The 15065-nt window shown below is 39.6% G+C and overlaps 1 protein-coding gene across 1 annotated transcript; it reads left to right on the top strand.

Annotated features, from left to right (window-relative positions):
- Positions 1-2496: 2496 nt before the first annotated feature.
- Positions 2497-14558, top strand: LOC102221756 (E3 ubiquitin-protein ligase TRIM39-like). The gene is made up of 8 exons (XM_014472954.2): positions 2497-2561; positions 4862-5316; positions 5406-5597; positions 5830-5925; positions 8793-9026; positions 10025-10172; positions 11918-11944; positions 13367-14558. The coding sequence occupies exons 1-8, from the start codon at positions 2558-2560 to the stop codon at positions 13903-13905; spliced, it is 1695 nt and encodes a 564-aa protein (XP_014328440.1). The 5' UTR covers positions 2497-2557; the 3' UTR covers positions 13906-14558.
- Positions 14559-15065: the final 507 nt, after the last annotated feature.

Here is a 15065-nt window from a genome sequence, read left to right as displayed (position 1 = left end):
ACGGTGAACCGCCTCGGTTCCCCGACCACCGGGCTTAGCAAGTTTTCTGGGGGAAACCCTGAGGTCCAATAAGTAATGTCAGATTGACCATTACTTGCTTTAGATCAGTCTTTCTCAAACTGTGGTCCCTGGACCACTGGTGGTCCGCGGGCACCCCGTGGTGGTCCACGGGGTATCGCATGTAAACGACCGTTTATTTGCTGTGACGTCAGCTCAAAGTACGACGCCACAGTTAGTTTTCCAAAGGATTGTGTTTAAAAATAATAGATAATTGGCTTACAACAATTTATGACGCTGCAGGTACGGAAAACCACAAATGCAACAAATTCAGTCATATAATCTATTGTTAATTTCTTCATGCTAAATACATTTTAAAAAATTATTTCAATATTTAGTCACTATTTTGTCTATCATTTGAGTTATGCAGAACTGATCTGATTGTTTCCATAGCAACAATCAATCAATAATTCTAAAACCATTAAATCAAATGTAGCACCATTGATAATCTCAACAAACAAATGTTACTTTTTTATATCTGTGGTCTGTGTTAAAATATTAGCATTTATGGGGCCCTGGAGCCCTGGGGGACCTTATGGAGCTGCTGACTTAATTCAGATTAAACAGAAGTGCAAATAACTGACAATCATTTTAACTGTATTTTTTATTTATTTATTTTTTAATTGTTTTTAAGATTCTATTGTTGTGGGTTTAAATAGCGTTTCACTGGCGATATTTTCCCGCAACATGTAATTACCCAGTAATATTTTTACTTTTCCTGTCTACTTAACATCTTTTAATACAAAAACACGGTGGACCGGTGGTGGACCGCTTCGGCGCTCCGACCAAATTTTCTGGTGGAAATCCTGGATGGGAATGTGTTCAACAAGAAGAAGGCTGCCGTGAGTCACATTTGGTTCTTAAACCTATAAGAACGACACGTGGTCTCCGAGTCACGGGGACGGGAAGATGTGCTTCGCCGCAGTTCAGACCGGTTCCCCTTTACGCTTTCATCTCGTCCTCCGAGGGTTTGGCGTGTTTGTGAATTATTAAAAGGGACAGATGTTTCTCTTTTAAAGAGAGGCCAAGGTTTGCTTCTTCACCTTCACAACGAAATTAAAAATCTCAGACAAGATTTACCAAACATATGACTTCAAAAGGAAAATCCTCTGAAATGATTACAAAACAAGGCAAAAAAAGAGAAGAAAAAACTGATCACATTACGACTATAGAAGTCGCCTGGCATGTTTAATATCTGAGGTTCTGCGACTGTAACTGGGAATTATAATTTCCTTTCCTTCATTGGGTGAAAAACTGATTTAAAAAGTGAAGTAGATTTTTTTTTAAAAGCTTCAGTTTATTTAACAGGGATGTTTAAAGGCGCCTATGATTGTGGTTAATGTAGTTATTTCTACCATGATTCAAATTAACAGATTTTCCACATAAAATGATCCTGCTGCCTTAAAAGATGAATTTGTTTCAGGTTTTTTGTTGCACATCTCCAATAAATGTGGCCGGCACTTTAAGGATGCATCATTCACACCAGTCTTGTTTAGTCCAGTTTTATTGAACTCCAGTTCGTTTGCCTAGAAAGTTTGATTGGTTTGGGGAAGTGTGAATGAGCAATCGGACTCCTATGTGCATGGAAAGAGCTAACTCGGGTCGGCCTACAAACCCAGGGTGCGGTTCAAGGGCAAATGTGAACGCCAAGCGGCCTGGAGACCACTCCAAACACAGGAAGTGGACTATCGCGCAGGGCATTCTGGGTAAATACAACCAAAACAAACGTGACAGTCTAGAGCTGGTGGGAGAAATGGCTTGTGGTCTTTTAACCAAAGACAAAAGAGAAATCCTACAACCACTGAAATTTGATGCCACTCCATTTCTGTTCACATTTCATGGAGGAGGAAGTTGCGCTCAGTGTCTTCTTCAGAGGTTTTTGTGTCTTCAGTGGGTCTTGGTGCAGCGCCACCACAGGTGAGGGAGGGGGAACAGGTTTTCCAAAGGGTTCGGATGGTTTGACACAGAGCAGTGTGAAAGCAAAGCACAGCTGCTTAAAAGTGAACTAAGTTTGCAACTTTGGTTCCGAGTCTACCGGGTGTGAAAACATTAAGACTTCCGTTGTAATGTTGTTCCCAGTTTTATTTCTGCTACTCTCGTTTTGCTCTCTGTGTCAGTTATCCTGGCTGCCATGTCAAATACAAACTTACATTTTTCAAATTCAGTGGAGATTTACCGCTACTTCTTGACAAATCAACAGGGGGAAACAATAAACCCACCAGACACTGAGCAGACGTAAAAAGAAATGCTCCAGAGTCATGGTTCTTCACAGATTAAGCTCTGGTCAAACAATCCGCAAGCCACTAGTCTGGTTTTAGGGCTTTGAGTGTTTACTCTGCCATGATAACAAAAGACAGACAAGTTTGGGTGTGCCACACTGAAAGTGGGAGGGGCCACGTCAGGTTTCAGGAAGCGACTGCACCTGCTGCTCTTAGATTCACGGGAGGCAGGTGGAAGTGAAGGACCGCAGCGCTCCACGGCAGAGACGAAATTAAAAAACATGAGTAAGTTCTATTTTGACATACATGTTTCCTTAGCTCTCGTCGTTTTTATGTTTCATGTAAAATTTGAGACAATAGTTATTACAAAAACCTTGACTAATTTTTTTTATTATTATTTATAAGTATTTATTGGTAGTTAAGTAATAAGGATTTGTTTATTTTGCCCGAAAATCAAAAGATTCTGACTTAGAGGTGTCTCGATTTGACTTGCAGTTTGATAATGCGGTTTGAGCGGCAGGACATGTTTTGTCTGTATGTGTGTGTTTCTCCTGAAGCCGAAGCAGGAGCTGTGGGGGTAGAAGGTCCAGATTGTCTGCATTCCTTAGATAGTCTCTCACCCTCCACGGGACAGAGTGACTTTTAAAAAGCTCCAGGGTACTATGAATTCTCCACTACACGTCATTCACGTCACGTCACAAAATCTGTTCTGAAACTCAGCCCAGGCCTTTCCTTCTCTTTCCTTCATCTCACATCAGCCGTTTGTCTCCACATGTGCAGATGTTCGTGTTTTAGACTCGCAGCTACAGAAACCAGGATGGTCGTTCAGGTAAAACGACCCATTTCTAGTGCGGTATGGTTGGTTTGAGCAATTTACATTCAGACAGGATGTTCAACGGCGTGTGAACGATTGTTGGAGGGCTAATGTGGAAAGTTTCACGTTAAAGCACAACATGAGAGTTTGTAAAAAGATGAGAGAAGTCAATAGTTCTTCATTTTAAGCATTATTCATTGTTTTTTTTTTTTTTACAAAGATTTAAAATAATCTAACATCTACTTGTTGTCAACTATGAAGAAATATGAACATGTGATTCCATAAATTATTACTTTTTGACCAGACATGTATTTTGGTTTCAACAAGAGACACTGCTGTCATATTCCAGAAGAGTCGACATGTAGATGTGAAGATTGAAACCACAATCAACAAAACATGAGTACAATGGCATTTTCTAGAAAGTCGTGTACATTAAATTAAACTGTGCATCAGATTTCAGCAGTTCTAAATTTATTTGTTTTTAATTCACCAAAAATATTCAGCTAAAGGAAGAAGCAATCTGTTCAGGCCTTTGGAATTCATGAATTTAGGTTTTGGCACCACAACATAAGTTTCAGGTTTTTAAGTGAAACAATACAGAACATTTTGCATTTGTTAGCCGTTTATTCTACTGTATTTTTGTGGAATTTATTGTGATACTAAAATTTAAGACAAAAAGTATTTCTAAATTCTTTGCAGATTTTTCTAGGCAATTTGAGCCAATACAAACATGCATATTTTTAAATCGGCCTCCTTAGGATACAATTAATATAAAGAAGTGTGATTTTTAAATCACTAAGCTGGACACAGCGATAGGATTTAATCATATTTTCAAAATGTGTCCGTATTTATTGATGCTCGCATGGAACCAAAAGGGAGAAAGCAGTAAAAGTAAAAACGAATTTATAATTTCTTAATTAACTGAAATATATAGTTGTTAATGTTGGGTATTTTAACCTGTACATATAAAGAACCACACAGAGAGTCGTATCGCTTCAGCCTTTGCAAAGGGAGAGAGTCTCAGTGGTGCCTCAGGACAACTCCAACTTGTCCCCCTGGTTTTATTCAAAGCGGCGTGGGGGTCAGTCATAAAACACAAACTTAAAGATAAGGGGCAGAGGGGTCTCTCTGAACTAGCTGAAACTGGTTTCTCCAAGAACAGGATGGTCCACCTCAGCTTGTTTCTAGCATAGAGTAGAGAGACAAACCTATTCATGAGATAACTATTTGCAAAACTCTTGACAGTCAAAATAAATTAAAAAAATGTTATAGCGATGAGAGATTATTCACAAAAATAACAACATGACTGACGGCTCAGCCTTTTGGTTTTGTTATTTTTAATGGGCAGTTTCAGCGTCGCTCCCAGACGTGTTTATCAGTCATCATAACTGCAGGTGTAAAAACAACAATGTAGAAACTGCACAACTTCTATGGGCAACTGTTGTCAACTTAACATTAAAGTTGATGTTTTTGCATAAAACATCTTCACCAGCGTCTACAAAGGCTCATTTTGACAAATCAAAAACAACATTCATTCTTCGGGATCAATTTTGGGAATTTTTAGAAAGGAACAAATTTTGACACATTAAGCTTCGTTTTGAAACACCCTTTATTGGTAGATCCCAAAAATCGTCTGGAATCAACGACATAAAGCCCCAACTTCTACACAAATTGGGGATAGTTCTCACTTTCCCTTAAAAGACCTTTACTCAGCTATGAGCAATATCCCGAAAATATTGAAACCTTTCCATTTCTTCTGTCTGGTTCCCAGGTATCAACTCTCCGAGTGGCCGGGCCCTCACCGAGGACCAGTTCACCTGCTCCATATGCCTGGAAATATTTGTGGAGCCTGTATCTACACCTTGCGGTCACAGCTTCTGCAAGGCCTGCCTACAGGGCTACTGGAACCACAGCAAGAAGTTCTTGTGCCCCATGTGCAAGAAGAGCTACTCCAGAAAACCAGAGATGAGCGTCAACCGGGTCCTGGCCGAAATATCCTCCCAGTTCCAGGGTCTGGTGGTCTCTGGAAGCCCCTCGCGAGGGGGCTCAATGACTATAAGCTCAGACTCGGGCCACAGCGGACCTCCAGCGCAGGACACCGGAGAGTTCGCCCAGCCCGGCGACATTCCATGCGATGCCTGCATTGGAAGGAAGCTGAAGGCTCTGAAGTCTTGCGTGAACTGCCCTGGATCCTACTGCGAGGCCCATTTGAGGCATCACAAGAAGGTCCGTCTTTACATCTACCTCTCCCTGTAGTCATGACTACCTTTGTTCACTCATTAACAGGTATTTCCTTTCACAACTCTGCGATGTAGGTCAAGACTCTAACTTCACATTTTCTGATTGAACCCACCTTCCACCTGGAGGAAAAGATCTGTAAGAAACACGAACGCCTCCTGGAAGTGTTCTGCCGCACCGACCACACATGCATCTGCAAGGCTTGCGCCGAGGTCACGCACAAATCCCACGATATCATTTCCGTCGACCACGAGTTTAAGAAAAAGATGGTGAGCAGTAGCCATTTTCTCCTATTCTAGGTGAAGGTGTGTTATATAATCTTAAGGTTACAGAAGGTATGCAGTCTAAGTGCTGAGGACGCCAATTTGACAAGATAAGATAGCGGTGACTTATTTCTGCTGATATAAACTTCTTACTCAGATTAACATTAAAGGCCGACTGTCAATTAGCAGGTTGACAACTGATTTTAACAACCAAAATCCTCCATTTTCCCTCTCTCAGACCAATCTGGGAAAGAAGAGGTCAGAGTTGAAAAACTTAATCAAAGAACGAGCCAAGAAACTGGAAGAGATCAAGCAATCCATCAAGGTCATCAAGGTGAGTCCACTCCACAATGAATATGTTCGTGGATTACTGTGTAATAAAAGCCAATATTTTACCATTGGAACATAGAAGATCTTGGATTCCTATGGTATAGGATAATAGAAATTCAAGTTTTCAATGACCAAATTTTCAATGCAGATGTTGAATTTGTATTGAATGTAAAGCTTGCAAAGTAACCAAAAAAAATTAGCGCTTTAGAATTTATTAGCAAAAACGTATTTAGGGGAAGCAAATCGCGCTAAATGTTTTCAAAGTTAGCAAAAACGCTAAACAAAAAATTAGCTCCACAAACAGCAGAAGTGTGCCCACTGGTAAACAGTAACCAGAACTGGGATTTTTGTATAACTGGAGTAACATTTCCAAGTACAGAGGTTTGTGTGAACTAAAGCCAAGGCTTTAATAAATTAAAATTTCATTACTGCTAAAATTTACCGTCGCACAGTTCCGACAGTTTAAGTCTTCCTAATAAGATGCCAGAGAACAGGCCACGCTCACTGGAGTTTCTCTTTTAAGCTGCAGTATGAAACACGTAGGGCTGCCCCTCCCCCACCCGTTGCATATACCATTAGTCAGCTGGGTAAAGACAGCTAGAGTTTTCCATCACTTCATAGAAAGACAAGTTTCAAAGTTTGGAAATATTTTTGGTCACACAGAACAAAACAATGTTTCTGCCAAAGATCATATTTTGGCAAACTTTACAACAATAAAAAGGTAAACTAGTCTAACACTTGAAAACTAATGCTAAATTAAGTTCTTTATCCCATATTTTTACTATCAGCATTAGATAACATTTTTGACTTTTTTTTGTGTTTTTATGAAGGCAGTTAAATCATGTCGTGTTTTCATTTGAGCTTCTTTACCTGTTGTTTTTTTTTTATCCTAACGTGAGAATCTCATGCCGGCCCATGCCTCATATAAACCTGTTTGTTTTTTACAGCCAATCAGATTCAATCCTCAACCTGTTCCCAGTGGCTGTTAAATATTTACCCCGTCTATAATGAAGTGCTTTTAATCTTCCAAAGCTTCCCTGTTCAAGGCTGGACTATTAACCACAAGCTGATAAATACCCCAGAGTACCCGTTTGACCCCTTCATTCTTTGGTCTTACTTCACTTTGGCAGAGAATAGGAAAGACATTCCGGTTCACGACGTTGTCCGCGCTCTCTCTCCGGTTTGTTTGTTTTTCTCCCTCACATGGACTCCAATCCCTGTCCGAAGCCGTCCAACCGGTGAGACCAGTGTAAAGGTTTTACCATTTGTATTCTCACACGCTGCTTTCACCTGTGAACGCTCAATTGTTTAGGAGAAGAAATAAAGGTGTGGAGGATCACACACCTGAACGGTTTTACATGGCAGTTATATAAGCCAAACCGTGGATAAAAATGTAATTGGCCAAACATTAAAATGTATTCAGTGTCCCGTTTTCAAATGTTACTAGAGGAAGCGGTTTATCAGAATGGTATTTTTTAAATATAATTCTTATATTTCTTTTTACAGCGTATTTCAGCTATATGTATTGATTAGGTGAAAGCGAACATGTTGCAGGTTTATTGAAACTCTTTGCTTCATGTTTTGCTTTGTCAGATACAGTTTGTATTAAGTTACTACAGGTCAATATAGCCTCAATGTCTTTATGTTTACTGTACACACCCTGCTGTGTGTGAGTGTATCTGTTTCTGTTTAGAACGTTTTCTGGTATATTTACCACTCTTAGACGAATGGATCTTATAGGGGTAAAAACTGCTCTTTGTGGTCTTTCTGAATAGGATAGCTAAAAACACTTGGGTATTGCTTAACAAAAGCATAAACAATAGTTATTGATTTTGCTTATAGTCCCTACCTGTTGTTTGGATTAAAATGTTTCTGGAATCAAGACATTCACACAGATACAGAGAGACGTTTGGGAGTGGAAAGCTGTTTGGGATTTCCGTCGGGGCTCGAGGAAAACACAACCCGCCTGTCCGGTTGAACGGTGACTGGCAGACTCTCAGTGACTGACTCAGGAAATACGACCTACATTTCAAGTCCTGGCTTTGACCATGATTATATGGTTTTATTTTAACCTGAGGGATACAGCAGATTAAAATTTACTGTGCAGACAAAAACAATTGTAGAAAAGATAACATTTTCTTGGTATTTTTAAAGTTTTACTTTAAATTCTATACGTTTCCTTCTAATTTTTTTCTGAGGATTTAAGTTTTTCTCATGTGATGTATCAGGAGAAACCAGAAATGAACTGGGTTTTTGGGAAGACACAATTTGAAATGACTGTACTAATAATAATAATTTGGAAGCTTCTCAAGCCTGGCTGTTAAATTGGTTGTTTGGCTGACAAATAAAATTAAGTAACTTACCATAAAAATGACAAAGACTAAGAGCTTCGTTCCCATTTTTTTTCATAGAAAAAGTTACGTCTGGACAAAAAGTGAAAAAAAAAGTATTTTTTTTTAAAGACAAAAATACATAAATTCTCTTTTCAGTTTCACTGTAAGAGAAACTAAAACAGAGACTTATTTTTGGCAAGAAAAATATCCAACAAAAGCAAATAGTTTCTCTAGTAATCCTACAATAGCACTATACCTGTCACATAACCAATCCAATACCACATGACCAACCTCCAAGATACCCCAACTTGGGTATCATGAACAACAAGATACCCAACAAGACTATCAAGATAGAAAAACATTGATTGTTAATATTGGCCCAGTTGAGACTGACATGTTGAAAAATGGCTAATATCAATATATATCCTACTACTTAAGTCTGCCAAGACCCAGGTCATGTCTCCAAAACACCTACATCATTTTGACTCCCTCTGGGTCTTTTTCATCTCTTACAAGACAATATTTATGTTTTTTGCAGGCCAGCTCTCAGAAGGAGCTCGAGGACAGCTGGCAGGTGTACGCCGCGCTGCAGAAGCTGGTGGAGCAGAGTCAGGCTGAGATGGTGGAGCTGATCGCCTCCAAGCAGCGGGAGGCGGAGCGCCACGCCCAGGAGCTGGCCAGGAGTCTGGAGAACGAGCTGAGCCAGCTGAGGAGGAGGAGCAATGAGCTGGAGGCCCACGCACACACCAAGGACAAAGTGGTCTTCCTTCAGGTAGTCAAGACTTCCCAGGAAATTACAAAATAACTAGTGCCTCCTTTGATAAACTCAGCGTTTCTGCGGGTCAAATTTAAGAATTTTGAAGACCATTAGGAATGGAATTTAGACCTGTCTTCACAGAAATGTACAAATTTCATCCAGTCAACTGGGCAATAAATTTAAATTACCCATGATAGACACAAACAAGTGTCTAGATAACCATCTTATCTGCCAGTGGCACATCTAAAAACTGCAGGACAGCGGCCCTTGAGGACTGGAGTTTGACACCCCTGATCTAGAGCCACTCAATGAAGATGTCTGTGTGAGACTCAAAGTTTTGCCTGACAGGAAAGACCAGTGAAAAAAAAGTACAAAGAATATATGACATAAAATAGTCCTGTAAAAGACAAAGTTTAAGACGTTAACGTATTTAGGGCCAACTTATGTTTCTTTAAATGAATTTAAGACATTTCAAGGCCTCAATTTTAGACAGATGAATTGAACACTTTTTAAGGATGCACCAACACCCTGGAAATATGAAAAAAGAAAATTGTTTGTCAAGTGCAAATTATCCAGCCAGAAAATCTACCGTTAGAGGCAGCTACCTGGAGGACAATCAGTTGTGATTGCTTTAGGAGTTCAGACACACAACATCAAAAACCTCTATGAGCCGACAGAGCGTGTTAGCCCTCCCCTCGCCTCTTTATTCCCAGACTTTTCATGTGAATAAAACAGGGATTGTATCGGACATAAAAGATGTCTTTGAAGTCAGCGGCCTGGAATATTGTGCACACTGGGAAAGCAAAGGTGTAAAGCGTAAAATTCACAAAAAAAACAAGCCTCTTTCCCTCCGTTAAGCTCCTAAGATCAAGAGGACGGTAAATAAGCTCCACGTCGTCGTTTTTAGTGCAGCTTGTTCTTTTTTTTTTTTACTGCAGACTTCCTTCTCCTCCCTACCTCACCCCAGAGGCTCATTAAATTTTCATTTCATCTTGCCGTTCTATTTTCCACAGAACCTGGCCACGCTGTCCCACTCGCCCGAGCCCACCGATTGGTCGGGGGTCAGCATAAACACCGACATCTACCTGGGGACGCTCCGCTCCTCTGTCAGCGGCCTCATCGAGAAGTTCCAGGACGAGCTTAAGAGGCTTTATGGAAAAGGTGAGAGAGCCACTGTCAAGTCGACTGAGTTTGAAATATGAATACAAACTACTGGTCATATGGAAAAAAAAGAGAAAATAGTTTGTTTTGTTCTATTTTTAGCAATGATTTAGATTGTTTTCACATGGCAAACTCAAACACCAACTCATTTCTATTCAAATATAAAACTGTTGCGCTTCCCAAACTTTCCCAAGTTTAGGAACTCTGTAGCATCGCTGCAAAGTTTGGGACAAAGCTACAAAATATGTAAAGAAAATTAAACTTTTAGAATGTTTTTTTATTCACTATTCAATAATTATTACATTAATTTAGCATAAGTACTGCTTCATATCGTCTGATTTTAGATGGCCATAACTCCCGTGGAGGAAAGTTTTATTTATTTAGAGTTGATGGCCAGTCAGTAGGGGTATAACCACACCTGAAACTCACAAGACGAGACACAAAATTGAGTTCAAAGAGACGAGATTTTAATATTACGTTTCAAGAAAACTTCGAAGATCAAATTTATGCTACAAAAGGCATTTATCATGCACTTTTATTGGTTTTGCCACAAATTCAACAAACTGATATCTTTCTTTTCCGATTTTAATTTTCATCTCTTCAGAACTTAATGCAGGGCTTCAACTGTGTAAGGCCTGCAGGGGGGCTGCAGCTAACAATCATGTTAGCGTTTGTTTATTTTTTTTATTATTATTTATTATTTGAATTATTCAAACGATTCAATTATTAATCGAATTTAAAAAATGATGGAACATTCTACAGATTGTTAATTTAACCTCCAACCTTTATTATATAACATCTTTAAATAATAATATACACAATCAATTGTCTAAAATGCAATGCAATGACATAGCATTCCTTTAATGAATTTGAACTGGATGAAACTAAAGTTGAGAAGTTTTGGGAAAAACATATTTACAGGCACATTTTACTTTTTATTTTAAATGCAAGATTTATACATATATTTTGCACAGTATGACTTAACTACTGCTCTGATTATGTCGGTTTTTTCAGCAAATACACTTTTCCTGAGTCTGTGTGCTCTAGTTAATGATTAACCGATGACTAAATTAGATGACAATTAATCCGATTAATAATTTCAGCTGATACAAATGTACAAAATGCTTTTCATATTTTTATTTGTAAAAATAGTTGAAAATAATGTAAATTTTTCTTCCTACTTCACAATTATGTTGAGTTTTGTGTTTTTCTGCCACATGAAATCCCCGAAAGTGTTTAACTGTAATGTGACAAAATGTGAACAAGTTAAAGTAGATATGAATGCATTCAAAAGGTTAGGAAAAACCTGATAAAAAAAACTAAACAAACCAAAATAAGAAAAGAATCAACATTAAATCTCTTAGATTTTACATCCTTTGCCGTCTTGGTTTCTATGCAAATATCCCAGAAACCTCATAATCCCTCGTCTGATACAGACAACTTGGTCTATGCAAATGTGAAATCAGGCATATGTAGGTCAGTGAATGCGCTTTCCAGAATAGGAGAGTGATTCATCGTTGCGTTTTACACATCCAAGATGACTGGACAGATGGAGAGTGCGTCGATGCTGCAGCGGAGCCGTGACAGCAGCACATGGCTGGAGCGTTTCCAGCTCCAGACCCGAGCATCATGGTTAACACGAGCGCGAACCATCTGCTTTAGCTTCAACTTGTTTTGCTTGATGACGTGTTGACTTATTTTCTCTCTCATACTTTGTCTTTGTTTTTTTTTTTTATTCCTTTCAGAGTTACGGAAGGTGCAGAACTATGCAAGTGAGTAACCCCCTTTCGGCGTTTTTTTTTCTGCATGATTTAACATGTTAGTGCATAAAATGTGTCTTGAGGTTCTTAACTCCTGTGTTCAGTTCTCCTGAATGCCCACAAGATGGAGCCAGTTTCGATCACGTGACCTCAATCCAGTTAAATGTAGCCCATTTCATTGACTGGCCATTGCCTTCCTACTCAGTTCAGTTTTTATCTCCCTTCTTTGCTCCGTCTGGGATTTCTCCCATCGAAGTGGATTTCTCCGGTAGAATTTCAACCAGGCCAGTCAGTGTACAGAAGAAGTTGTGAACAATGACATTGATTTTCTCCACTATTTTAGAATTGAAGACTGCCTGTAATTTTAGCAAAGGCAGTGGATGTAGTGAGCAAAGCCGTTCAGTTGGTGATAGCGTCAAACTGCCACAGTACATACATCAGAGACAAACGTTTTTCGATTGGGTAAAATTTAAAACCTCAACCGAGTCCATGCCTCTAGGAAGCAATTGTCTCTCAATAGATGAGAGTCCCTGATGATCTGTATGAAGCAAACAGTGTAGGACAAAGGTCTGATTTTTACAAGGGTTCCCTTTTGAGAGAACAGATATGAATTGAATATATTTGAATCCAACGTTTGAGTATATCTGTATCTGCATTTCCATTACAAATATGCACAAATATTTGTCTATGTTCTGCTAATGTAAAAAAATAAAATAAAAATTTCACAATTGCAACGTTTCCGTTAAATAAAATTAAATTATAATCACATGTGAGTAAGCATGTTCGCGTGATGAGTCATTAAAAATCCTAGCTGTGACGGATGTAAACGTTTATCTCGTATATCTGCAGTTACGTGAGCTAGCACTCGTCCTCTATTAGCGATCAGAGGAAACTGCGGCGTCTTATTCAGGCGTTGGAGCGACAAGCCGGCTATACATGGGAGCGGCTACATTTTGGGGTAATTGTAGTTGGCGATTTTACAGAAGAGGTATGGATTCAACATGTTGGACTGACAATTTTTCATGAACTGTTTGGTACTTTGAGAGCTATGGTGGAGCCAGCTGCACATTATCAGAAAAAAACAAAAACAAATCATCATCCTACTACTACTTCCTGCCACCTACGTAGTTTTCGCCAGTAGTAATGTCCAGCTGTTGATCATGTGACTTGTGTGATGCGAAAAGTGTTTCCGTTGCACTTTTGTGAAATACATTTATTTTGCTTTGGCCAAAATAAAAATAAAATAAAAAAATCACCTCGTACTAGCGCAAAAACTTTTTTAGCAAAAAATGGGAGTTCTTTTCAAAATCGCCGTGTTAAGCAAATTTATTATCGTAATTTCAATTTGCTCAATTTTAGGGTTAATGGAAACGCAACTTGTGAAAGAAAAAGCTCAGTCACAGTCTTACCCTGCTTTATCCTTTCCTTTTTTAGGTGAAGTTATTTTGGACACGTCCACAGCCCAAAAGAACCTGGTCGTTAGTCAAGAAGGTCAGCAGGTGAAATACGAAGAGCACAAGGTTTCCCACTCAGAGGGTCCAAAGCGCTTCAACCCGGCCCTCTTCGTCCTGGCCCGAGAGGGCATCCACTCCGGCCGCCACTACTGGGAGGTGGAAGTCGGGCGCAAGACGGCCTGGACGCTCGGTGTGGCGCGGGCTACGGCTCGCCGCAAGGGCGAAATCAAGCTGAACCCTGAGGGCGGCTACTGGTGCCTGTGGCTGAAGAACGGGGAGGTGAAGGCGCTCGCCGAGACTCGCGTGCCGCTGGCGCTGATGTCCCTTCCCAGCAAAGTAGGACTTTTCTTGGATTACGAGGCCGGCCAGCTTTCTTTCTACGACGTGACGGCACGCCAGCATCTCTACACATTCATGGAGAAGTTCAACGACAGCGTGTACCCGATCTTCAGCCCCTGCCTAAGCCAGGACGGGAAGAACAACTCTCCTCTGATCATAACACAAGTTAAGCACACTTAAGCGGTCAGAGAGTGGATGGTAGACCGAGAGCTTGGTGTTTTTGTTGGAACGAGTCGTCTCATCTCCGAGGAGTTCACTTTGATGTCACTTGTTCGCAAAGCACTTCACGTCCAACTCGGTGGACAAAAGCAAATCGAGCTCCTGCCACCGTGGAATCGTCACTACTCCGCTGAAGGAAAAAATGTGTTCAGACACTTTAAACTAACAGATTTTTTTAATATTAACAAACAACGCCATCTTTAATGTGACATTTACTCTGATCAGCTAAAAATCAAAAATCAAAATAAAAAATCCATTAGAAGAAAATCTGGGGCTACTGTTCCAACGCACCAAATGTTCAGGTGAAAGTTTATCTGCATCCTTTAGCTAAAATCAGAGTTTATCAGAGGATCTCATTGGCACACCAAAACCAGCAAAACATTAAAACATTATACTACAATCAATGAAAAGTTCAGTAACTGAAGGGTTACCCATGAAAAGATGAGCAGAAATAAAAGTAGGTTGCAAGATTGCTAGAAGATTGTATTAGTAAGGAGCTGGAGTAATTTCTGCCAACTGAAAGTCATTGTCCATGAGTAATAAGCATCTCTTATTGTCTGCATGTCTGGACCAAGGAGCAGGGCTGTAAGGTGAAGTTTATTTGGTTTTTTTTTACAAAGGAAAACATTCAGGTCTTATTAAAACCTCCTAAAACCTTTCGAAAGAATGTATTATTGCTTAGTAAAAAACTTCAACATTTTGACCATAATTCCAAAAGGAATATCAACACTGACATCAAACATCATTAAAACAATGTCACACATGCTGTGGGGTTATATAATCCTGCCCCCACCCCATCTTCATGTAACATAGCTATGCATCATCATGAGAGACTCTGTATATTAAATTCCTCTCAGGGGCTTAATGAAGGAAGCAAATATATTATTGCACATATTTGAGAGAACTGTTGGGCTGTGGTTGTTTTATGGGTTTGGGTGTTCTGTAATTTTATGTCAGATTCTTTTTGTACCTTCTTTCTGTAATTTTCAAATAAAGATTACTTCTGAATTAAAAAGGGAAATACGTATTTTTCCTTATTCTGAGATTAGTACAACAGCAAACTCATCCAGCTTACAATGGAAAGACTATAAAATTCCTCAGCGTCCACCCCCATGTGGTTC

Source organism: Xiphophorus maculatus, chromosome 14, assembly GCF_002775205.1.
Source record: "Xiphophorus maculatus strain JP 163 A chromosome 14, X_maculatus-5.0-male, whole genome shotgun sequence".
Classification (NCBI taxonomy): Eukaryota; Metazoa; Chordata; class Actinopteri; order Cyprinodontiformes; family Poeciliidae; genus Xiphophorus; species Xiphophorus maculatus.
Note: the sequence above shows the minus strand (reverse complement) of the source record. Positions and strands in the feature narration are given on the sequence as shown.

Coding starts and splice junctions, on each gene's coding strand:
- LOC102221756 (XM_014472954.2), top strand. Junction 5,598..5,829: donor ACGAGTTTAAGAAAAAGATG/GTGAGCAGTAGC, acceptor TCCCTCTCTCAG/ACCAATCTGGGAAAGAAGAG. Junction 5,926..8,792: donor AATCCATCAAGGTCATCAAG/GTGAGTCCACTC, acceptor TGTTTTTTGCAG/GCCAGCTCTCAGAAGGAGCT.